The sequence below is a fragment of the Ambystoma mexicanum genome, chromosome 4p (genome assembly GCF_040938575.1).
Source record: "Ambystoma mexicanum isolate Mex_15411 chromosome 4p, UKY_AmexF1_1, whole genome shotgun sequence".
In the NCBI taxonomy this organism is placed as follows: domain Eukaryota; kingdom Metazoa; phylum Chordata; class Amphibia; order Caudata; family Ambystomatidae; genus Ambystoma; species Ambystoma mexicanum.
Window position 1 is genome coordinate 248,615,879 of NC_090927.1, and position 25,489 is coordinate 248,641,367.

A 25,489-nucleotide genomic window follows, 5' to 3' on the forward strand; every position below is an offset into this window, starting at 1 on the left:
AGAGTTCCCCCAGAGCGGCTAGGATTCAGGTAAGTGTTTGAAGCTTGTACAGTCTTTAAAATTAAGCGAAGATTTGCTGAATGCTTACTAATGCCTTTTTTCTGTTCTTTTCCCTTTTCCTTAGGAGGCGGCGTGCCGGGATGGGAATGACACCGCTGAAGATGTCCGCAGAACAGAAGGAGCGATGAATGATGGGCAGAAGCGCCGCAAGGTAAGGCTGTTCCTAACGGTGTTCTTGTTCTTGCAGAAGCTGAGCGCAGAAGAAAGATGCAGGCCTACTGGAGACCGATCCGAACTCGGTGAGTGTCACGCTGCAGGTGCAGAAAACACAAAGCATGTTTCTCAGCCTGGGCATGCTTAAATCGTCTCTGGGTATCCCAGGTGTCTCTGGGCTGAAGCACACCCAACACACTAGACTGCACATGCAGTTCTGGGAACCGAAATATGTGGGGGCATCCATCTTGTCCCCATCAATGCACTACAAGTCCAATCCCGGATGTTATCCTATGGGAGTGAGTAAGTCTGGTGCCACAAGAGCCAAGTCTGACTCCAAGTGGGTCTTTGGAGGGATGGAGAGGCCCTTGAGGGCCATGTAGGTGATCCTGGCCTGGCTCCAGCCCGACATCTTGGAGGGCTGGGGACATGAGGGGCAGGAATCATGACAAAAAATCTACTACTTTTAGGATTGGGTTCTGGCATAGGGTTGGTTTTAAATTGTTGTAATCTACATCGTCCTCGTCAGTCCAATGAATATTCTGGGGTTCAGCATTTTTTAATTTGTCTGTCAACCTAGCTGTTCTGTTCGAGAAATTAGGGATAAACCTACGGTAATAACTGATTAACCCTAAGAATGCTCTGAGGTCTCTCTTGATTTTAGGCATGGGGGTATGTAGGATGGCTTTCACTTTTTCTCGTTGAGGCTGGACACTGCCATTCCCTACAACAAAGTCGAGGTATTTTACGACTGATTGAGCCAGCTTACATTTGGATGCATTGGCAGTAAAGTCGGCTTCTCTGAGGGCTCTCATAATAGTAAAGAGGTGGAAAAGATGGTCTTACTATAAATGCTTACATCGTCAAAATAAGCCCCACAGAAATCAGAGTAGGGCTGTAATATCCAGTCATAAGCCGTTGGAAAGTGGTGGGGCCTTGTGTAAGCCAAAAGGGAGGACTTTGAACTGGAATTGTTTCAGGGGCGTCAAGAAAGCTGCCTCCTTTTCCTTGTACTGGGACCTGACAGTACCCCGTGGTTAAGTTTAAGGTTGAAAGGAAGGTGGCATTTCTGAGTTCATCAATCAGTTCATCAATGCACGGCATGGGATAGGCATCAAAGTCAGAGATGGATTTGACCTGTCAGAAGTCTTTGAAAAACCTCCAGGAATTATCAGGTTTTGTGACCACTGCAACAGGGGAGGAACATGGGCTTGAAGAGCGTTTGATAATATTTTCTCTTAGCATTTTGTTCAGTTCCTCAAACACTATCTGTCTCCGGGCTTCGGGAGTCTATATGGTAACAAATGGACCACTTTTCCCTTTGGAGTTCTGATATAATGATAAGTGACTTGAACTCTACCTGGATTCTCACAGAATACATCAGGGAATGTCGTGACTAAGGCCCTCATTCCGAGTTTGGAGGTAAGTAACATTCCTTACCGGCATGGCACAAATAGCGTGTCCGTGCTGGCACCAGTCCGCAAATAAAGGACTATTACGACTTTGCAGGCACGAGCTTTGCGCCATGCCGGTAAGGTACCTAGCGCCATGCCGCAAAAGGCTCCTTAAAAGCCCTTACCGGCATGATGCTAGGCGCAGATTACACTTCCGACATAGTGCAATGCGTCTTTAGCAGTGACTGTAAATAGCAGTGACCGTAATTAGCGAACACTGCTATTTACGGTCACCGCTAAATAGCGGAACCAGAAAAAGCATCATCGCACAGGAATGGGAAGGAGCACGGTGGCCATCTTTAAAAACACAATCCATTGCCATCCTCAGCACACAGGACCCCTGGGACTGATCGACTGAAAAGTACCCCCTACAAGCCAAGAATGCCTAAAGCTCTGAAGAAGGGATCTGCCCGCCTCCGAAAGGAGAGATTCCACCAGGACGAACTGCAGATGCTTGTGGACACTTTGCATGAGCATGCAGGCACAGACTTCAGCAGCAACATGAGGAGAGAGGCAGTGATGCGTAAAAAAGAGATCTGGGCACTTGTTGCCCAGAAGGTTATTGCAGTGGACAACACACCCCGCACTGTGAAAGACTGCTGTATGCGGTGGATTGATCTGCACCTAAGGGTGTGCAGCATATTATCGGTAAATTGCACCCAGGCCATGGAAACTGGAGGAGGACCTAGTTCATCCATAAAGCTCACCTCGTGGGAGGACAAATGTGCAAGCATGATTAGGTCAGAATCGATTGAAGGCATAGGTAAGATGGAGTGTGACGCCACAACATCTGCTGATGGAGGTAAGTGTCCAAAGTAAACACTGCTAAGCCAAATCTGATGAAAGTCAATGCCAATGTCTGTCCAAAGACTCACGCCATGGTCGGCCACACACACACTCCCTGTAAAGTATGCCGAAGCAAGTGAGACACATGCTGATGCCTGCTGCAAGGCCATATCGTACATGACACATACCAGACAAAGTAGGAAATTCCACGAGGCACACAGCGTGCATGAACAAAATAGTGAGCATGTCAGACAGCACTGTTCCTGGCCAACATGAGTGACTCCGACATATGGCTGCATTTACCACCCATGTATGAAATGACATGCCCTTCCCAACACAAATGCCTATTACCCACAATTGTGTGGATGAGCAATTGTCCCAATGTATGAATGATGCCTACCCAAACATCACTCATGCCATCCCTCTCTTCCTCCCCCCACAGGCAGTGAGCATGACAGCGAAGAGCAGGACACCACCTCTGCACAGGCCACACCCAGTAAGAGGTCCCAGGAGGACAGCAACCGTCCGTCAACTTCCAGGGGACAAGCCAGGGGGTGCCGTGTCCCAGCAAGCAAGCCACCGCAGGGACACATAGCACCTGTAGCACCAAGGCCCGTGGAGGGCACACCACCCCCACCCCCCACCCACTGTTCTGCCTGGAGACACCTGTCAGACACCCTATTCGGAGGAGTCCAGTGTGGCTGGGAAGGTGGCAGCCACGGCACCCCTCACAGTGGAAGACAGCCAGGATGACATCTGGGGCACCATTGAGAATGATACAATGGATGTGGTCCATACCTCAACCTAAATTGCATCCCCCAGGTACCTACGAGGGATACCATTAACACCAACACCCCAGAGCAGTTTGCCCATGATGACACCCAGGGACAGTCCAGTATTCAGTGTTGGGGAGGATGAGCAGGCTGGGCATGCCAGCCAATTTCCCAGCACAGCCACAGGTGCAGCCGCAGGACCACAGCAGGCTGACCTGCTCACTGCACTCATCAGAGAATTTGTACAGGACAACCGTCAGGCCAGGGAGGAGTGAGGCACAGAGTTGTCAGCACTGGGCCGGTCCTTCACGGACAACACCAACCGCCTCTGCGTGGAGGTCTCGGCCCTCCGACAGGTGCTAGGGTACATCGCTGATGCTTTGGAGGCAGGTCATCCCACCCTACAACCTCAGCAGGAGGCCACACCATCCACCAGCAGTTCAACACAAACCAGCCCGCTCCGCCGGTCAGTCCGTGCACTGTGCCGACGGGACATATCACCCCCTGGCTCTGGAGTGCCAAGTGAATGTTATGGCAGCCTCATGTAGGCTTTGTGGACTCTATGGGACTTGTGTGGGGGAGGTGTGGGGGGAGGGGGGTAGGGGTGAGGGTGTATGGAGGAGTTGTGAGGGGAGGGGGTGAGGATGTGTGGGGGAGTTATAGGGGGAGGGTGGTGAGGGTGGTGGAGGGTTTTGTCACTCATGATAATATTGTTACATTCAATACACTGGTTGTGTGAAAAAGAAGACCTGAGTGGACATTCATCATTGGGCATGTGTCATTTAATCATTCACAGTGCATAGTGTACATGTAACCCCACAACCAGTGCCTTATGTCCAAACATCATGTCATCCTCTGCTGACATGTATGTCAGAAATATTGTGCGATCAATGACTGGGGCACAGCACATCCCTCCTGTGCATCGCCACAGTGATGATGTCCTGCCACATCTTCCTCATCCCCTTCATCATCATCAGGTGGTAGCAGTTCCATGTCAGGGGGTAGGGGCACGTTCCGGCGGATGCACATATTGTGCAGCATTACACATCCCATGGTGATCTTGGCCACCTTCTCATGCCTGTAGAGGAGTGCCCCACCCGACCGGCTGAGGTAGCGAAATCGTGCCTTCAACAGGCCAAAGGTCTGCTCGATGACCACACGGGTATGGGTATGGGAACGATTGTAGTCCTCCTCGTGCCTTTTCTGTGGGTTTCGGGCAGGGGTGAGGAGCCACGGCTTCAAGGGATAGCCACCATCACTTGCATGAGAGGGGAATGAAGGTAAATGTTCGCCAAATCATGATGGACAGCTGTACTAGTCACACATGCCTGCAGGTAAGCGTTGGCCACATGCACATGTCCCTGGATGCATTGACCACATTTTAAGTTCCTCTATGTGTCCTGTGCCATGGACTAATGGTGTGGGTTGCATCTTCAAGATGATACGTGGTGTGCACTGATATCTTGTTGCATGTGCATTGTGTATGCATACAGCAGTGTTGGAGTCAAATTAGTGATGTGTTGTGTTCTGTGAGATTTACTTGGAGGGAGTGTTGGCAGTCGTCTGTTCAATATTGGGCATTCAGCGCTGATCATTCCCATGGTGACATGCAGCACTCCTGTGGGTGTGCCAACCCGGTGACACACTGTGAATTCCCTAGTTGGTTCAGTTCAATGCACTCCCAGGGATGATTGTCCTGTGTGGTGATATGCTGGAGACAGCAACATAGTGCATATGCACTGCATGGTGCAGGATGGCCTTACGGAGGGTGAGGGCCGCTGATGAGTGCTGCATGTGTTGTGGGATGTGGGGTGGTTTCCTGTTAGTCATGTAGTAATAGGTGTCGACCTTACTTCATTACTATGGGATTTGGGTGTCTTGTACCGTTTGTGATGCTTTGGGGCACAGTGTTCGGTGATGTGCACATTGTGCAGTCACATCAACATTCCCACCCAGGTGGAGTATGCATCCCCCCACCATTCCCACCCAGGTGGAGTATGCATCCCCCCCATTCCCACACAGGTGGAGTATGCACCCCCCCCCATTCCCACCCAGGTGGAGTATGCATCCACCCACCTCACAACCCCTATGCACTGCCATGGCCCAGTTAGGCAACTCACCAAGCAGCCAGGCACATCGTCCAGCATGTCGCTCCATGAAGCATGGTAGCGTTGATTTCTGCAGGACCATTGAGTCATGAGTTGATCCGGGATATCGGGCACAACAATGTGTGATGATCTTGCTGGCGTCGCATACCATCTGCACATTGATGGAGTGGTATTGCTTGCGGTTGTGTTACACCACCTCCATGGCATTCGGGACCACCAACTCCACGTGGGTGCAGTCGAGGGCACCTACAGAATTTGGCATGCATGCTAGTGCATGGAAGGAAACTTTTGTATCGAATATCTCTTGGGGAGTCCATGGTAGGGATATGTAGTCCCTTGTGTGCTTGAGGTGGGCATCCAGCACTTGGTTCAGAATCCGGGAAAATAAGGGTTGTGATATGCCATGCATGTGCCCCACTGTGTGCTGGTAGGTGCCTGTGGCAAGGAAGTGGAGCACAGACACTGCCTTCAGTAGAGGGGGGATGGCGGTGCGTATTTCAGTGAGGCTCACTATGTCGTTGTGTATCAGGTCCACTATGGTGGTGATGGTGTGCCGGTCCAGCCGGTACAGGGTGTGGATCTGCTCAGGGGTTAGATTGAAAGGACTGGCTCTGATGCGAGGGATTGTGGGCTGCCGGCATGGTAATGGTGGCTGCACTGGTGGGGCATGCTGGGCCTGTCTCACCCTCCTACTCATCCTGCATCTCCTCTGTGGTGGCGGCTGTTGTTGTTGTTGATTTTGTGGCAATGCAAGCAAGTCCTTCAGCTCCAGTAATGCTACTACTATTGGAATCATCTTCATTTGGGAGGGGTGTGGTGTGTGGGTGTGCTCCTTTTTTACTGGGCCTGACTCCATTGCGTCCATCTGTGCTGATTGTGTGCACCTGTGGCAGTTCAGAACACTGCTCAGGGCTTTTTACGGCATGTCGGCGATGCCAGTATTTACGGCGTGCCTGTAAGCACTTTTTCTGCCTTCATGAGGCTGTTATTTGCATGTCCGCCTCATTTGTGATCTACTCCAGTTTACGGCATGCCGCTAATGCCGGCATGGTGGGTCGCGGACACGCGACCAGACCGCTATTAACTACATCATACTTTACGATGCCGTTAATAGCTGTCTGATTGGTCAGAATATGCCATAGCGGTAATTGATGCCGGTATTCCCTTACCGGCATCGTTTTTCCCTTAGCGCCAACCTCGGGATGAGGGCCTCAGAGTTGGGGATCTACAAACCACTGGGATAGCTTACTAGAGTCATACCTCCAGTAGGAGCTTAGGAAAACTACCCTAAAACCGACACAAATGCAATCAGCGATATTCTGTCTTCTTCTGGTTCCTGAATAGGGTGCAAACACCACATAGCCTTGAAGAAACTCTTGCCTGGAGCCTTCCCATTAATCCTTGCTGCAAAATCCCTTCCAAAGTGCTGTCTTCTGTCTTCATGATAAAGGAATCCATTGACTAGGATTTTGGCTGCAGACCCTGCAGTCTCCCATGCTGCAACTCTTCTTCTGTGCTAAGGTACTGTGTTGGCTGGGGTATTTACTTACCATAAGCCTCTATGATTTCTGTAAAGCTTTGGGGTGTTTCTTGTGATTCTGAGTCATCTCATTCAGTTCACCCAAGCCCACTGCTGAAATCCTCCTAGGGTGTCTTCTCAGAAGTCCCTCGTCCTATGCAACTTCTCTAAGTGTAATACTTACCCGTTTGAACAGTCTTCCTTGGGAACTCTGACTTGTGCTACTTCTGTCCCATTCCTGAACTGTGCTTGATACTAGAGACCTAGTGACCTCCCTTCTGCCACTGAGAACACTCAAGTTCCAAGAATAAGGGAAATACTTTCTAAGGATTGGGCCTGTTGCCTAGAAAAGATATCATGTGTTTAGAAGTGTACTTACTTGTAAATGAGTTGGTTGGTAACTGTAACTCTGAGAATGAGCAGTTACAAGGTTCTAACTTACCATGAATGTCTGTTGTGCAATTCTGAAAAGTATATGTAAGGTTATTTTACTCACCTGTGAATTTAGTGTGCCTGTTCCCAAAAGTAATGCTGTTGGCTTCACTTAAATATTTTTTCCAGAATATTAGTGTGTATGTTCACCAACTGTGTCTTGCTGCCAGTGACCTGATGTGTAGCCTGTTTAAACTATGTCTGCCTTGGGTTCTACCTACCTTGAATAACATTGAGTCATCATAAAGTGTAACATTGGGCTTTGCCCTTAGTTGGACATTAGAAAAACTGTCGACCCACATAGGAGACAGGTGTCCAACACTGTGTTACAGCTTGGGAGGGATGGGGACCCTGCCCAGCAACTGTAATTGTATATTAAACCAAAAGTTCTTGTTCACCTAGTATAACTGTGTGCTATCCTGAATGTGGTTATAGGATTCTGCTGCTCCTTGAATGAGTGTTCCACTATTCAGTAAAGTTTACTTGCAGGTTGGTTAACTGAGTGTCACTGCACAACTGCTAGGGTCTACTACCCTTGTATTACTGAAAGAAATCAGAAAGAAACTTATGGGTTTACCCACCATCCCCCACATGAATAGGTGTGCCCTCTAATAAATGTGTATGATAAGGTCTGACTTGCATATAAATACTGTTAGTATTCTGAACAAGGTTGATGCTTTGGTCTGTGTACCTTCAAGCATTGTGTTGTGTTTTTATGTTTGTTTATAATTCTATGACCAAGTACTACCCCCCCCCCGCCAAGATGTATCCTGGCCTAACTTGTATTAATTATAATAAACCTTTATTTTGTATAATACTTCTGGTTGTCAGTGTTTCTGTTGAACCCTTGGTACACTACAAGTTCTTTGTACTCTACAATATACTCAGGTGGTACAGTCTTATACTAAGAGTTGAGTCTTGTACTGTCTCAGTTGTATGGCTTTAGTAAGCCCTTAGTTGGACTTTAGAAAAACTGTCCTAACACTGTGTTGCAGCATTTGCCTCTGGGGAGGGTTGAGGACCCTGTTGGGGCTCCCTGGGACCGCTGCTGGATTTGTGGCTGGTTGACCCACATTGGAGACAGTCGCTCAAGGTTGGGGGCAGAACCCCTGGCCGTACTGGTACTCTGGCCAGGCTGCGTTACAGATTTTCTGTCCGTGGATGGGTGGGGACCCTGCAAGGGGAAACTGGGATCGCGATTGGACTTGTAGATAGGTCGACCCACATTGGTGACAGGCGCCTAAGGTTAGAGGCAGCACACCAGCTGTCCTATAGCTCTGGCTATGCCTCGTTACAGCTTATCCATCTGGGGAGGGATGGTGACCCTGCCTAGGCTCACTGGGACTACTGCTGGACTTGGGGACATTCAACATTGGAGACGAGTGCGTGAGGCCAGCGGCAGCTCCCCGGCCGTCCTATAGCTTTGGCTATGCCACGTTACACCTTTTCCTTTTGGGAAGGATGGTGACCCTGCCGGGGCTCTCTGGTACTGCCGCTGGACTTGGGGACTGCCGACCCACATGGCAGACATGCACCCAAGGTCAGGGACATCACCCCCGAACATCGTAGAGCTCTTGGTGGGTTTTGTTACAACTTTTCCCTATGTGGAGGGATGGGGACCCTGTTGGGGCTCCCTGGGACCAGCGCTGGACTAGTGCACGGTCAACCCACATTGGAGACAGGCACCCATTGCCAGGGTCAGCACCTTTGGCCATGCCGTGTTACAGCTTTTACAGCTTTTCCCTCCGGGGAGGGATTGGGACCCTGCCGGTGCTCCCTGGGACTGCGGCTGGTCTTGAGGATGGTCGACCCACATGGGAGACAGGCGACCAATGTGGTGGGTCAGCAGCCCCAACCGCCCTGGAGCTCTGGCTGTGCTGCATTCCAGTTTTTCCTTCTAGGGAGGGGTTAGGACCCTGTCGGGGCTCCCTGGGACTGGAGCTGGACTTGGGTATAGTCAACCAACAAAGAAGACAGGTACCCAAGGCCAGGGGCAGCAACCCTGTTGTCCTGGACCTCTGGTTGGGCTGCGTTACAGCTTTTCCCTCCTGTGAGGGATGGGGACCCTGCTAGGGATCCCTGGGACCACCGCTGGACATGGGGATGTTCGACCAACATGGGAGACAGGTGCCCATAGCCGGGGACATCACCCCCACCCATCCTGGATCTCTGGCTACACTGCGTTACAATTTTTCCCTCCAGGAATGGGGACCCTGCCAGGGCTCCCTGGAACCACTGCTGGACTGGGGGACTGTCGACCCACATTGTAGACAGGGACCCAAGCCTGCAGTCAGCACCCCTGTCTGTCCTGGAGCTCTGTCTGGGCTGCGTTAAAGCTTTTCCCTCCAGGGAGGTATGGGAACCACGCCAGTGCACCCTGGGACTGCCGCTGGATTTGGGTATAGTGTACCCGCATTGGAGACAGGTGACTAAGGCCGGGGGCAGCACCCCTGGCCCTCCTGGAGCTCTGGCCGTACTGTGTTACAGTTTGTCCCTCCTGAGAGGGATAGGGACCCTGCCAGGGCTCCCTAGGAATGCCACAGGAATTGGGGACGGTCAACCAACAAGAGAGACAGGCGCCAAAGGCCACGGGCATAAGCCCTGACCGTTCTGGAGCTCCCATCCGGGCTGGGTTACAGCTTTTCCCTCTGTGGTGGGATGGGGACCCTGCCAGGGCTCACTAGGACCGCGATTGGACTTGTGTGTTAGGCAGAATCACCTGCAGTACCCTTTGGGAACACTACAAGTAATTAGGACTACAAGTGTAAGCACAATTTCACATTTTGTACAAGCCTGTACTACACAGTAAAGTGGTAGCGATGGCTGAGCAGCCAGAGTTATCTCAAGAGTTTAAGTGAGCAGTAGAAAAAGTTACACAAAGGACCAACCAATACAGTGATTCAAGTAAACACTTACTCAAGGTTTCTCAGTAAAAGAATATACATTTATTTACTCAATCATTTATAAAACATTACACTAGCACAAGCAGCTCAATATCACACAAAGAAACACCACAGAAATCCAATCGGTAAGTAACTAAACAAGTTAAGCTCAAAATGAAGTATGAGCGAAATGGCACTTTAGATACTTAGAACAGGAAGGAAAAGACAAGGTTATAAGGATAGACAGCACAAATATAATCATAGGCAGGGCAAAGGGTTCAAGTTAAATACAACCAGCAATTCTTCTCAATAGGCCTGGCCCAAAGTCAAGGGTTCAGAGTCTTTTGTATAGGATAACAGTCTTTGCCACAGATTGTTAAAGGATTTGGCTAGGCTAAAAGTTTGACGAATGTTTAGGGAAGGACAAGCCTTCGTAGTTGAGGAAAGTTTCACATACTTTCTCGACGGCCGAAAACATTTCCGGACCGTGTGTGCACAGTACCTTTTAAAAGAAGAAAGCTGAAGCTGAGGATGTTGTTCCCGGCAGCTCGAGCAGATCTCACTGTTCCTGAGCTTCAGTCATGGGGACAAGAAGGAGGACGTCTGGAGGTCTCTACACTGCCCAGGTAAGAGGCCAAAAGCTGTAGCAAGACGTCGGTTTAAGGTTTGAGTGCCTAAAGTCCCCCTGGTTTCCTTCCCTCTGGCTATCTGGTTTTCAACAGCACTCTGAAGAAAATTCGACCAGAATAGGATGGTGTCCAGGTGGCTTGCGAGTTGGTTGTTCAAACCAAACTCAAAGGGAGAAGTTAACCTTAAAAGGCTTCTCTGTCGTCAGAGTTTCAGGCAATTCGGACCTGCAGCAGGGCTTCACCAGTCATCCAGGAGTTGCAGCAGACCTTTTCCTTCCTCTCCTCTTCGGTTCTTTCGTTCCAGTGGTCGACTCTGCTTTCCAAGTCCCAGAGACCTGCTTTTAAATAGTTTTCCCCCCATTCATTCAGCCTGGCTGTCACTCACCCACCAGGGTGGCTGTCCTTGCCGGACAGCCAGCCGACCAATCACACCAGAGTGTGTTCAGGTCTCCTAGGAGACTAAGCACAGGGAGTTTCTGGCACCTCCCTCGCATCCTGTCCACCCCAGACACTCTGGCACCAGAGGAGGGCTTTGGCACAGAAACCCACCAAAGGGCACGAACAAAGGGACCAAACCTGGTTTGGCACGCAGAGACAAACACAAGAAGGACTTTTCCTAAAAGAAATGGCGAAAAAAGATGACTGGAGTCTGTTTTTACAGGTAGGTCTGGGGCACCATATTGAAAAACATGGCTACCCCTGATTTTGAGCTACCGTTGTTAGCGGTCGTGAAAAATCACGGTAGTTGATCTAAACCACTGCCATCAGCCATTTAAAATAGGAAAAGTGTTTTGACTCAGAGGAAGCTAAGCAACCCCTCCAGCACTCTATTGTAAGATAGGGTGTGCTGGGTCAGTGAATTTAGAGAGACTAGGGAAGTCAATTTAACTTTACATACCCTGAAAGACAGTAGTCATTCTCAGGGAAGGTATTTAAACCTTTGGGGAGTCTGGAAAGACACCCCTGTGCCAGTGCACTGAAGGTGCTGTGTGACACATAGAAAAAGATGATGCCACTGGAGTTGTTAAAAACTCCATAACCAAAGAACACAACATTAAAACACACACAAAATACATGGAAGAGTGGGCAAAAAAAGGCTCACACTCTTCCCAGGTAAGGAGAATTCTCCCTAACATTGTGGACAGTCAACCTGCATTGGAGAAAGGCACTCAAGGCAAGGGGCAGCAGCCCTGACCGTTATGGAGCGCCATCTGGGCTGGGTTACATCTTTTCCCTTTGGGGAGCGACGGTGACCCTGCCGGGGCTCCCTGGTACTGTAGCTGGACTTGGGAATGGCCAACCTAATGGGAGACGGGCGCTCAAGGCCGGGGATATCACCCCCAGCCACCTTTGAGCTCTGAGTGTGTTTCATCAAAGCCTTTCCCTCTGGGCAGGGATAGGGACCCACATTGGAGACAGGTGCCCAAGGCCAGGGTCAGCACCTTTGACCGTGCCGCGTTACAGCTTTGCGGAGGGATGGGGCCCCTGCTGGGGCTCCCTTTGTCTATGGCTGGACTTTGAGACGGTCGACCCACATAGGAGACAGGTGCCCAAGGCTGAGGGCATCACCCCCGACTATCTTGGAGCTCTGGCCTGGCTGTGTTACAGGTTTTCCCAACAGGGATGGATGGGGACCCTGCCGGGGCTCCCTTGGACTGACGCTGGACTTGGGGAAGGTCGACTCAAATGGGAGACAGGCACCCAAGTCCGGAGACATCACACCCCAGCCATCCTAGAGCTCAATCTGGGCTGCGTTACAGCTTTTGTCTCTCGGGAGCAATGGTGTCCCTGCAGGAGCTCCCTGGAACTGCTGCTGGACTTGTGGACGATCGACCCACATTGGAGACAGGCCCTCAAGTCCTGGGGCAGCAGCCCTGGCCATCCTGGAGCTCTGGCTCGGTTGCTTTAACACACTTTCCTCCAGGGAGAGATGGGGACCCTGCCTTGGTTGCTTTGACACCCCAGACCCAATTGTGTGTATTGTCCACAAAGTCAGATCCAGTCTTCCCTAAGGCGTTCAGTGTACCCCTGGTTTAGCCTTTTCCCTTTGCTCCCAAGTCAGTGCACCCACAGATGTGAGGTATGGTTTTGATCGGGACACCTGTGGGAACGTTGGAAGGTAGGACTTGTGTTGTTGCATGCATGTTTTGGTGGTTTCCTAGTGGCAAATGTCTAAGGGCCTCATTACACAGTAGGCGTTGGACCAAGGTGCGATTAGCACTTTGGTCCATGCCGGTAAAATACCGGCACCGCCTTGGAGGAAAGGGGAATTACCGCCCTATTCCAAGGTTGGCGGGGCGGTAATTCACTCTTCCCCCGTTGCCCTTCCCCATTCCCATTTTTGCCCCATAGGGCATAATGGGAATGGGGAAGGTGCTAATTACGGTACCGCAAATTGCGGTACCATAATTAGCACCCTGGTCCCTTTGCGGGTTGGTTTTTAACGCCTGCTAAAAAGCAGGCGTTAAAGTACCAACCGGCAAAGGGACCTCGTAGTAAGGCGGTAAGGGTTAACGGTCACCGGTACCATTACCGGTGACAGTTAACCCTTACCGCCTTCCGTGTAATGAGGCCCTAAATGTTTAATTTTTTTCCCCTACATTTTGGATTTTGCTGGGCATTGCTGGTAATAAATTATAGAGTGACACACGCAAGTGAGACCTCTTTGGATTCCCACAGGTGTCTTCTTTTCAGAAATGCATGTGGTTCTCTGCTTTCCTTGGTGGCTGCGACACGCCAGGCCCACATGTCTGGGTTGTCCACCAGAAGGCTAAATACAGTATTCCCCACGGCGTTCAGTGTACCAGTGGTTTAGCTTTTCCCTTGCACACAGGTGAGCGCACCTATGTACTGTTTTCATCAGTACACCTGTGGGAATGTGGGAAGGTAGGACATGTGATGTTGCATGCTTTTCGCTGTAGTTTCCTTCTGGCAAATGTCTCAAAATTGTGGGGTTTTTACCCTACATTTCAGACTTTGCTGGGCATTCCTGCTAATAAATTGTAGCGCGACACAAGCAAGTGAGACCTCTTTGGATTCCCACGGGTATCTTCTTTTAAGAAAAGTATGTGGTTCTCTCTTTTCCTTGGTGGCTGCGATGCGTCAAGCCCAAAGCTGTGGGTTGCCTAGAAGGCCAAATCCAGTCTTCCCCAGGGCGTTTGGTGTAGCTGTGGCGCAGCCTTGTCCCCTTTGCGCCCAGGTCAATGCACCCACACATGTAAGGTACCATTTTCATTGGGACACTTGTTTTAACATGGAAAGGTAGGACATGTGTTTTTGCATGCATTTTTCGGTGGTTTGCTGGCCGCAAATCTCTCAACAATGTGTTCTGTTCCCTATATTTTGGTTTTTGCTGGGCATTCTTGTAGTGCAACACATGCACGTGAGACCTCCTTGCATTCCCAGGTGTGTCTTTTTTTCAAATATGCATGGGGTAGTCCATTTTCATTGTTGGCTGCAAAACCCCAGGCCCAAATCTGTGGGTTGTCCAGAATGCCAAATCTAGTCTTCCCCAGGGTGTTTGGTTCACCAGTAGTTTAGCCTTTTCACTTTGCGCCCGGGTTAGTGCACGCACACATGTGACAAGAGGATCGGACTGATTAGTGCTCCCCTCCCGGTCAATGCTTTATTAGTGTAAATCTTTATTCAATAGTGCAGGATGAACATGAACAGAAAGAGTTCTGAATGGGGCACCACCAGGGTAGAGCTGTGCAGAGCGATGAGGGAGCAAGTGCCTCCCCAGTCTGGAGGAATCTGAGTGCATGCCTGGGTTCTGCATGCCCACTATCTGTCCATAATAACTGAAGTCCCACTGAGATCCTCATCTCCTTGGTGCATCTGCTATTGTCCCCACATGTATTGAGCTGGTGGATCTAAACACAGAGAAAAGTGTGTGAGTGCCTTTATATTCAAAGGCTGTTTTTTCTCATCAGAGTGAACATGTTTGTTCCAAATTATGAGACTGCTGGTATTCATTTTTCTTACTACATTTTCTTCGAGCTCTACCAGTCCTTCCCTCCTACACTGCAACATTCCTACCTTCCATGCACCATCATAGAAACCAGACCCCTGTGCATCAATCGCCTTGCATGGCACCATGGAATACTTCGCCCTGTGGCACTATGACACTTTCATTTACTGGGGGTTGTGAACATTTTCTCCCCCTTTCTGTCACATATTCTAATATAATGTGTTTTGTAGCCACTTTGCTCACCATTCTCGTATGTTTCATATAATTGTCTGCAAATACACTCATCTATCCAATGGATAGTAAACGAACGTCCTTGAAACAAACCCCTTGTTTTACACAATGACAAATGCATCAAACAACCCTCCTCTTCAACTGACACTTCTTGAGGGAGAAAGAGCTTGGGCGCCCCTGTAACATATGAAATAACAGAGCACACAAAACATGTGTCATTGGCCCACTCTCTCCCCACCCATCTCACTTTGCCATTCCACAAATTGTCAGATGCAGTGGCATGACTGCCCCATATGCCATCTTTGAACATTTCAGAATTAAATGCACCTCGTCTGGTGCGTATTCCTTCATTATTACTCCTAGTAGGGGCAAACTGTCACATTTCAACTAAAAAAACAAAATAAACATAAAACAAAAAAACAAAAACACTACATTAAAACATAGCTTATAAAGTGTCCTTCCTCCTTTGAGATTTCATGAGTTCACACAAATACACTTTAAATTCATCTGCCTGGATTTGTCATGACCCTTGCCCCTGGCCCTCACTGGCAAGTCAGCCTTCCAGTTAGGGCTAGGTCAAAGGCCTTGAAACCTCATCCAAGACTCTCTTGGAGTCAGTCCTTTGGCGCCAGGCTCATAACCATCATGAAGACCAACATTAGAATGGGACTATTTACTTGGGACTATTTAACCTGGGGGTTTCAGCCAACATGGAGGCACACACACATAGCTCAGTTACAAGGAACTGAGCTATGCGGTCTAGTCTCTTGGGTGTATCAGGCATGGGACTACTTTACCTGGACTACTTGGGTGTGGCAGGCCTGGGACTATTTTACCTGGACTACTTTACCTGAGACTATTTAAACCACACCCAAACAGCAGAACATGCTTTGCGTTATTCTGCTGTGGGCAGCGTGGCACTCACTGTGTCCGGTTCTTTGATGCCGGCTTGCCTGGGGCAGGGACCTGCAGAGAGAGAAAGAACACTACGAAACTTTCCTGGAACAGTATCCTGTCTTCAATCCATCGCTGACTTCAGTTCCACTCACCTGAAGGTACGAACTCCATCATCCGGCACCGCATGCATCCTGGAATACCATAACCTGGAAAGAGGAGAAAGAAAGACAGCATTAGTAAGCGTTTACTTACGTTTCCTCCCGAATGAAGAAAGCCACACAATTCTTACCTGGGTAGTCATTTCCTGGTCAGTATCATTGCTGGAACATTATGGCGCTCAGCAAGGAACAACACAACCTGCAAGGAGAGAAAAGACACAGGTTAGCAATATAAAAGGCGAAACAGTGCCGCGCATTGCGCATTACTTACCGGACAGCATCGGGCACACCGCGCTTTCGCCTACCGGCCCATGCTCATCTTCAAACTGCATGACAACACTAAAATACCTTTCCATACCTAAAAGGAAAGAAGCAAGACATTATTATTCGAACTAAGTGGAACATAAGAACTGCATATAAAGACTGTAAAGCAGCAAACCTACGGAGTCGCAGCAGACCTGGATTCCCACAGGGGGGCTTGCACCAGTGAAGTAACTTGGTCGCTGCTCGCCCCCACATCTACGCGCTCATGCCACGAGGAGCAGACGGAGAATCCACCTCTTAAAATATTAAGGGCCTCATTACACGGTAGGCGGTAAGCGTTTACCGGTACCAGTAAGGGCACCGGTACCGGTAAACCCTTACCGCCTTACTACGGGGTCCCTTTGCGGGATCCGACCTTAACGGCTGGTGTAGACCGTTAAAGTTGGGACCCGCAAAGGGACCTTGGTGCTAATTACGGTACCGCAATTTGCGGTACCGTAATTAGCTCCTTCCCCATTCCCATTGAGCCCTATGGGGCAAAAATGGGAATGGGGAAGGGCCATGGAGAAAGGGGGAATCACCGCCCCGCCAACCTTGGAATGGGGTGGTAATTCCCCTTTTCTCAATGGTGGTACCGGTATGGTACCGGCGGCAACCATGGTGCTAATAGCACCACGGTTTACCGCATTCCGTGTAATGAGGCCCTAAGACCCATCTTTAACCAGAGGCCTTACCAAGGGACCGGGAGATTGTTTGAGAGTGCAAATCATCCAACCAGGGCTGGGTGGCGTCCCCGTGGATACCAGGTTAGCGTAACAGTTTTGGGCAGAACTTTCATCGTCCAGAATTGTAGTGCAGGAGTGAGAGGCACATGCATTCTCCTGCCAGTGAGATTTTGAGAGAGAGTCAAGCATTGACCCGTACCAGTAAAATCGCGTAGTGCAAATAAAGCGAGTGGGAGACAATGGAGCCAATTCTTGCCAAATGTTACTGACAGCTTAGCAAAGTGCTCTTTAGGCATGCCATTGTGGCTCTCAACAAGTCAGTTGGCTTGAGGGTGGTATGCAGAACACAGTCTGTGTTTCATGCCAAGTAAGGATGTTACTTCTTTAAAGAGATACTTAGCAAAGTGTTGTTTGTTGTGGAACCTCGACACATCACATAACCCCACCTTGGGAATTCTTCACAGACCAAACATTTTGTGGCAGATTTTGCATCGTTATGACCACATGGGCCTGCCTCAAGCCAACGTGAGCAAGAATATGCCATGACGATCATATACCTATAAGAGCTGCATTGATCCTGCATATCGTCATAGTCAGTATGCACATGCTGGAAGGGCCCCTGCGGGCATGGTAATGTTGCAATAACATGTTAAGTGCGTGCCCTGCTATAAATATTGCTGCTTTCTCTATGGCAAATCCCACTGTGGTGATTGCCTGTTCACATGAGGCGTGCCCTTGCATTACTGGGTATAGAAGAACCCTGTAGTAGGTTAGGGGCTTGTGTCCCTGTGGCTTCTTTAGAGTGAGGACATTTGTCATCACTGTGCAATCAGAATGTGAAAACAGAACCCATTTTTCTTTATGCTTTGGGATTGATTAAACTGGTGTGTGTGACAATGCTTCCTTCAGTTCGACAAATGACTAATTAATTACAGATGTTCATTTTATGGGGTTTTTAACTTCTGTGCATATTTTAGTCCCTGAAGGAGGAGCTTTGCAAATGTGAAACAATCGCAGACCCATGCCTGCAATAATTGCACACGCTTAAGAACTGCTGTATCTACTTGACATTGCATGGATGAGGTGTGCTGTGTATCGCTTCTGCTATCTCTGGGATGATTCTCCTGCCATATACTGATATTATATGTTCTGGGTACTATACATCTCTTTGGTAGTACTGCAATTTATCCTTGTCTATCTTGTACCCCTTCTCTGCTAGCGATGTTGGATGTGTAACTGAATCTTTCCTGCACTGGTACTCTGTTATGCTGCACACCAGGAGGTCATCCACATACTGGAGGACGGTGCTGTGCATTTGCAAGTTGCTTAGGTCAATCTGGATCACCTTATTGAACACACTAATTGACTCGCAATACCCTTGTAGTAAATGAGTATGTTGGAACCTCGTCCCACGATAACTGAACGCAGTGAGATACGTTGACTCTGGGTGAAATGGTTTGGAAAAGAATACATTCTTGAAATCATTAACTGTGTAGCATGTCATTTCTGTATATATTTTACATAATATTGTGGCTGGATATGTTATGAGTGGAAACTCTGCTTTCACTACATTGTTCAACAGGAGGAGATCTTGAATGAATCTCCATGCTCTACCATTCGATTTCTTGACAGGATAAAAGGCTGTATTTGATGATGATTCTGGAATCTTTATTATGCCCTGCTGCCACAGTGCGAGGAGTTTGTCATATATACCCTTCATCTGCTTCACAAGATAGTGGGTATTGTTTAACCTGGGGCACAATGCCCCATCCTCTACTTTTATGTGGACCACCTCTATCCCCTTCAACAACCCTACATCGTGGGGGATACTGGTACATAATACCTCTGGTACTTTTTCAAATCTTCCTGCAAGTGAGTTGATGCTGTGCTATTATCTGCATCCTGTGGGGGATTTGTCACTATGTTTACCTGACATGGGATGCATATCTGAAATACCATTTCCCCCTCCTCTTCATCTTCCAGGAACAGATGTTCGTCAGTCAAGTCTGTTAGTTTTAATGTCGAGTCAATGCAGAGGACCATGCAACCACTCTTTAACCTCTTCTTCCGTCCCATATGCAATTACCATGTCCTTCCTTCTGAGTGCTGCTTCTAAATGTATTGTGAGTGTAGTTCCTGATACTATATCTTTCTGTATCTCTGGTCTGAACAGGAATTATGTGACCACTCAAAATGCCTTGTCTTTATCCTGGGTACCCACACTAACAATACGTGTACCCCATAAAGGAATACCTTGGGATAGCGTGGTGACCTGCGTAAAGTGCTGTGTGTGTGCAAAATGCTTGTATTATGGCTGCAATCCGATCATAAAAGATACAGGGTGTCGAGCATACTATGCCCTTCTCTGAAAATGAAATTGTTGTATTTAATTTTCTCATTATGGGCCTCATAATGTGTTAGGTGGTACCCCAGTGGATTTACCATCGGTATACCACCCAACGCAAATAGCTTTACCACAACTAGGTTGCAGCAATGCTGTTAATACCCATTTTCAGCAAAATAATCGCAGCACAAATTGCACCGTAATAATTGCACTGGAAATGGGCAGAAAGTCAGCAGATTTACCTTGAGCTCAGGGCTGGAGGTAAAGCTGCTGACTTTTTGCCAGACTCATAGTTGGGTGGTATGGTAATGCAGCAGTAATAGCATTACCGCTACATTTTTACTGCTCTGCCCAATTTGTGATGAGGTCCTATGTCTCTTCCTAATAGGAGGATGGGAGTGTCTTTTGAGTACAACAGCGACCTACTATTTGCTGTTTGCCTATTGTGAGTGGTACATCTTCTGTGATAAGAACCATTCTTAAGGACCCCAGAAAATCCATGTGTTTCCATTATTTTTTCCAACAGGGGAAAGACACTGTAATTGCAGGATTTGGTAGCTCGAGTGTCGACCAAAAATGGAACATCTTTTTGTCGAGGCTTCACTTCTACCATCGGGTTCCTTGTCAGGGTCTTCAGTTATTGTAAGGATTAGGCACACAGGTGTCTTGTGTGGGCTGGCCTATACATTTGGGCCTTGTCCTGAAAATGGGAACAGGTTACCTCCAAGAATGGTCACTCCCGTGTAATGTGGTACTGTGTTCTGAGCTAACCATGTGCTGTCCCTGTGTGTGCATATTTGTGCATGAGCTTGTAAGGTGTACGGTGGCACTGCTGTCCACTGCTGTGTGTTTATCTGGGGTGTCTGGGTGACTGTGGACCCTACAGGTTGCATTGCCTGTGTGAGGGATGCCTGCACCTGCCATGATGGAATTTGTACTTGAAGTGGCTTCATCTGTGGTTGCATGGGCTGTACTTGAGGCTGCATTGGTTGCACTTGTGGCTGCATGCATTGAACATATACCTGGGGCTTCCGTTTACCATACTGCTGCTTTTGTCCATGTCCTTGTGCCCACATATAAAACTGATTCTCCAAATCTGGGTCCCGTTCCTAAGTATCCAAACACCCTCCCTCTCTATGAGTATCCTCTGCACTGTTGCTGATACACTCCCTGTTGGGAATATCCTCCCAGCGGTTGGAACCTGCCTTTCTGTCGATACACTCCTTCCTGTGGCATGCCCCCCCATGGGAAACCCCCCTTGTTGGACAGGGGCAACTTTGAGCTATCCTGGGACAAAGAAGCGTACACCATGCAAGAAGTAACACATATTTATTGAACCCAAACTGCTGGGAAGCACGGTTCAGACAGCCCTGTGAGCTGTCAATGCCACCTACTGAGGCTGAACATTTCGTACACAATTTGCAAAAATACTGTGCAACATTTTAGTTACATTTTTAAAGCAGGTCACAAGAGCTGGTTGGTGGCCTATGTTAGTCCCCTATATACATGTATATGTTAAGTAACTCTTATTGGTTAGAACTTTTTTTGGCAAAAAAAATCACATGAAAACCCCTTGTGATGTCACAAACCTTCCCACACTGCCCCTCAATTATGGGATTGTGCTGACAATTGTTTACCATTGGTTGGCAATGTCCAACATACAAAATGGCTTGGGATGGAAAGGGGCGAGACATTCAAGTCTGACCAAAAATGTGCCCTGGGGACATCAGCAAGGACAATGTACAGTGTTGCACCCTAGGGATGCCAAGACATCTCTCCTCTGATTGGCTCTCTGTCATGTGCCCCAGAACCCTTACACCAATGCTCTGGCCCCAGGCCCCTTCTAACGCCTTGATGACAAGTGTAGTCTGAAAAAAATGATGCCACACCGTGGCTGGAGATTAATTAACTGCATTTAATTTCTTTTTCTCTGCCAATTCTCCTAGTGCACCCAGGAGCCTAGCACAATGGCCTCAAAAGTATCTGTTCAAGTGAATTTGCTGGGGCTGCATTACTCTGGGAAACGTCAGCAGTGCAACATGTCTGCACACTGTTTCTGCTGAATGTTCAAAAAATACATACTGGGTGTCACACAACGCTCTGCAGCTCTTTCATTATAAGCTGTCTTGAGAAATGCTTTCCTAACATAAGCCTACAAGATAATGGCTTCTCTACACCATTTTACCCCCTTGTACCCTCAACCAGTGCCCGTTTCATACAACTACCCCTTACTTCACCCAAAGCACGCACCCTTCCTTACACCCCCGTAGGACTTCTCACGCTGCTCCTGCTTCTGAATCCCCTTATGCAAGCATCGCCCGCATTCAATGGCATCCGCAACCTCCACGTCAATCATGACGTCACCACATTTCCTGCATGACTCGTGCGTGCGCCCGCCCTTGCAGTGTTGATCCTGGACCTTTACAACAGGGTTAATGGGAGGAGGGCGGCCTTGTGGGTGCTCTATGGGGTTGGTGCACCGGTCAGTGGGGGTATTGAGAGGAGGGTGGGCTTGTGAGAGCCGCCCGGGTTTGGGGGATTGGGGCACTGGTCAGGGCAGTACTGGGAGGAGGGTGGATGTGCAGGTGCTGTCTGGGGTTGGGGGTTTGGGGCATAGATCAGTAGGGTATTGGGAAGAGTTCAGACTTGCGTGTGCTGCCTGGGGTTGTTGCACAGGTCAGTGTGGTACTGGAAGGAGGGTGGATTTGTGGATGCTGCCTGGGGTTGGTGCACAGGTCAGTGTGGTACTGGAAGGAGGGTGGATTTGTGGGTACTGTCTGGAGTTGAAGCACAGGTCAATGGGGTAATGGGAGGAAGGCAGACTGGCGGGTGCTGCAGGGGGTTTGGGGCACATGTCAGTGCGGTACTTGGAGGAGAGCGAAGTTGCAGGTGCTGCCTGGGCTTGGTGCACGGGTCATTGAGATACTGGGAGGAGGACAGACTTGCGTATGCTGCCTGGGGTTGCGGGTTGGGACACAGGTCAGTCGAGTACTGGAAGGAGGGTGGATTTGTGGGTAATGCCTGGGGTTGAAGCACAGGTCAGTGAGGTACTTGTAAGAGAGCAGACTTGTGGATGCTGCCTGGGTTTGGGACACAGGTCAGTGGGGTAGCAGGAGGATGGCAGCATTATGGGTACTTCTTGGGGTTGGTGCACAGGTCAGTCAGGGACTGCAAGGAGGGTGGACCTTTGGGTGCTGCCTGGCTTTGAGGCACAGGTCAGTGGGGTACAGGGAGGAGGACAGACTTGCGGGTGGTGCCTGGAGTTGGGACACAGGTCAATGGAGTACTGGGAGGAGGGCGGACTTGCGGATGCTGCTTGGTGTTGGTGCACAGGACAGTGGGGTACTGAGAGTAGGACAGACTTGACTTGCGTGTTCTGCCTGGGGGACGTAGGCTCAGGTCATTGGGGCACTGGGAGGAGGGTGAATTTGCGGGTGCTCCCTGGGGTTGGTGCACATGGCAGTGGGGTATTGGGAGGAGGGCAGCTTGTGGGTGCAGCCTAGGGTGTTGGGACACAGGTCAGTGGGGTACTGGGAGGAGGGCAGACTTGCGGGTGCTGTCTGCGGTTGCGGGTTGGGACACAGGTCAGTAGGGTACTGGGAGGAATGCGAATTTGCAGGTGCTACCTGGGGTTGGTGCAGAGGTCAGTGGGGTACTTGAAAGAGGGCAGACTTGCAGGTGTTACCTGGGATAGGGGCAGAGGTGAGTGGGGTAGTTCGTGGAGGGCAGACTTGCATGTGCTGTCTGGGTTTGGTGCACAGGTCAGTGGGGTACTGGGAGGAGAGCAAACTTGCGGGTGCTGCCTGGGTTTGGGGCACAGGTCATTGAAGTACAGGGAGCAGGTCAGACTTGTGGGTGCCGCAGGTGGGCTTGGGGCACGGGTCATTGGGGTAGTTGGAGGGTAGTGGACATGCTGGTGCTGAGTTGGTTAAGGGGGACAAGGCGCAGTTTCGCTGGGGTTCATGGGAGCTGCTTTGATTTAGGGGAATGGTATGCTATGGTATTTATTTATATAGCGCCTACACACAGGCAAGTGTTTCAAAGTGCTCATGAGTCACAGTTACGCCAGTGCACACAGGTGCTGCTTTGAGTTATGGGGATAAGGCAGTTTTAGTGGGGTACGCGGGTGCTGCTTTGAGTTAGGGGGATGATGTGCAGTTTTGCTGAGGTACACGGGTGCTACCTTGAGTTATGTGGATAAGGCAGTGTCACTGGGGAACGCGGGTGCTGCTTTGAGTTAGGGGGATGAGGTGCAGTTTTGCTGAGGTACACGGGTGCTGCTTTGAGTTAGGGGGATGAGGTGCAGTTTTGCTGAGGTACACGGGTGCTGCTTTGAGTTAGGGGGATGAGGTGCAGTTTTGCTGAGGTACGCGGGTGCTGCTTTGAGTTAGGGGGATGAGGTGCAGTTTTGCCGGGGTACGCAGTCTCTGCTTTGATCTAGGTGGTTGGGGTGAAATTTCAAAGGGGTACTGGGACAAGAACTAGCTAGTCGCAGGAGAGAAGTGGATTTAATGGTGATTGCTTGTAAGTAATAGGTGATTACTTTTTTTACATGGGTCCGGTGGAAAGGTTGTTTGACAGTGCACATTTTTTTTTTTGCCATGGAGGCCTTTTGTGGGCGTTCCAGGCGCAACTCATTATTCTCTGCGCTGCAGGTTTCTTTGTGCTTTTGATTCCATAAATCAGTAGGGGAAGTGATATCACACGACCCTTGACCCCCCTGATGACATCACAGGAAGTGATGTCATTTGACCCCACCCTGAAGCGATATCGCGGGAAGCGATGGAACACAACCTTTCACCAGTTGACAAAACAGGAATTGGCATCACATAGCATTGTACACTATGAAAAATATGGGTACGCAATATAAAAAATGTTTTTTTTCTTTATTTTAGAGGTCGCAAGGGAGATCACAGGATCACAGAGGTCGCAAGGGAGAACACAGAGGTTGCAGTTGCGACCTTTGGCGACCCCTTAATGATGCCCCTGTTCTTTTTTCTGTGCAATGTTTGTTTTCGCACAACGTAGTTAGCACTGACTTATTGCTTTTTTTGTAAGACCCCCATCTTCAAAAGTCAACAGCATCAACAATCTAATGTAATTTCATTTTGCGAGGTCAAATAACCCTCTATAACACGTGGTCTGCCAATAGTGACTCCAGTGACCACAGGCTCCTCTGTCTACCTGAGTTATTTTGGTCGCTCCGTAAAATAGCTTATATCATCACCTCACAATTCACACTTTGCACATGGAAAGGTGAAATAATTGTCTTAAGATGTTTCTTTGATTAAAAATATTCACTTTAACATGCGTTTCTTTATATTCTAGCCAATCCGTGTGCTTTCGAAGACATATATGGAAACTGCAATGAGTTGAAAGATGCGTGCCTTAACGACCAGATCGTAAAGGCTGGTTGCAAAGCCACGTGCAAATGCACTACGGAAATAAAGTGAAAAGACCTGGAATATCCATCACGAGGCCACTGATGAATCAGCAGATGTGTTGTACCTGCAGTAGTATAATATTGTACATTTCACCAAAAATTCTAGTCGTGAAAGCCAGTGAAAGCCAGGGTCAACTTCCTTCTTTTATAAAGTGTTTGATATACCCTTGATATTGATTTCTCATGAACTCGTAAGAACAAAGTGCAATGTATTGCCAGGTCTCTAAACTTCCAGAATCTATGTGAACCCTTTTGTCCTCTTAGATCAGCAATATCGGGCAAAACTCCCTGCTAATGTGGACAGTCGTGCTTGTGCTTTCTTCTGTTTGCTCTATTTGTGGTTTAAGTGTTAAACTAACCAATCATGAATAGTATATTCTGCTGTTTTGCTACTGTAGAATGTATTGTTACAGCATAAAGATCCCTTGATAATTTCAATGTTGTACCATGTTTGCTTTCAAGGAATTCATATATTTGGAAGTTGCACTTTGTGCGGACATGCATTTGTACTTGTATTTGGGTTTATTTAGCAGCAACCTAGCTAGGCAGCAATGAAGCAATGTGTGAGTAATTTGGGAGTAATGGTAGTCGGTGGAAGGGGATGCTGCCTTGGATATCCCCACCAGGTGTTATATTCCTAAGAGTAGCAGCTCCGGAAGGA

At 48.9% G+C, this 25,489-nt stretch overlaps 1 protein-coding gene across 4 annotated transcripts in view; it reads left to right on the forward strand.

The window, feature by feature from the left end:
• Nucleotides 1–25,266, forward strand: part of LOC138453172 (cysteine-rich venom protein-like) — a 281,590-nt gene extending 256,324 nt beyond the window's left edge. For all 4 annotated transcript variants that reach the window (XM_069605764.1, XM_069605766.1, XM_069605767.1 and 1 more), the window contains exon 8: nt 24,714–25,266. In XM_069605764.1, coding sequence (XP_069461865.1) covers nt 24,714–24,838 — 125 coding nt within the window. In that variant the 3' untranslated portion in view covers nt 24,839–25,266. The remainder of the gene's footprint in view (nt 1–24,713) is intronic.
• The last annotated feature ends 223 nt before the right edge of the window (nt 25,267–25,489 follow it).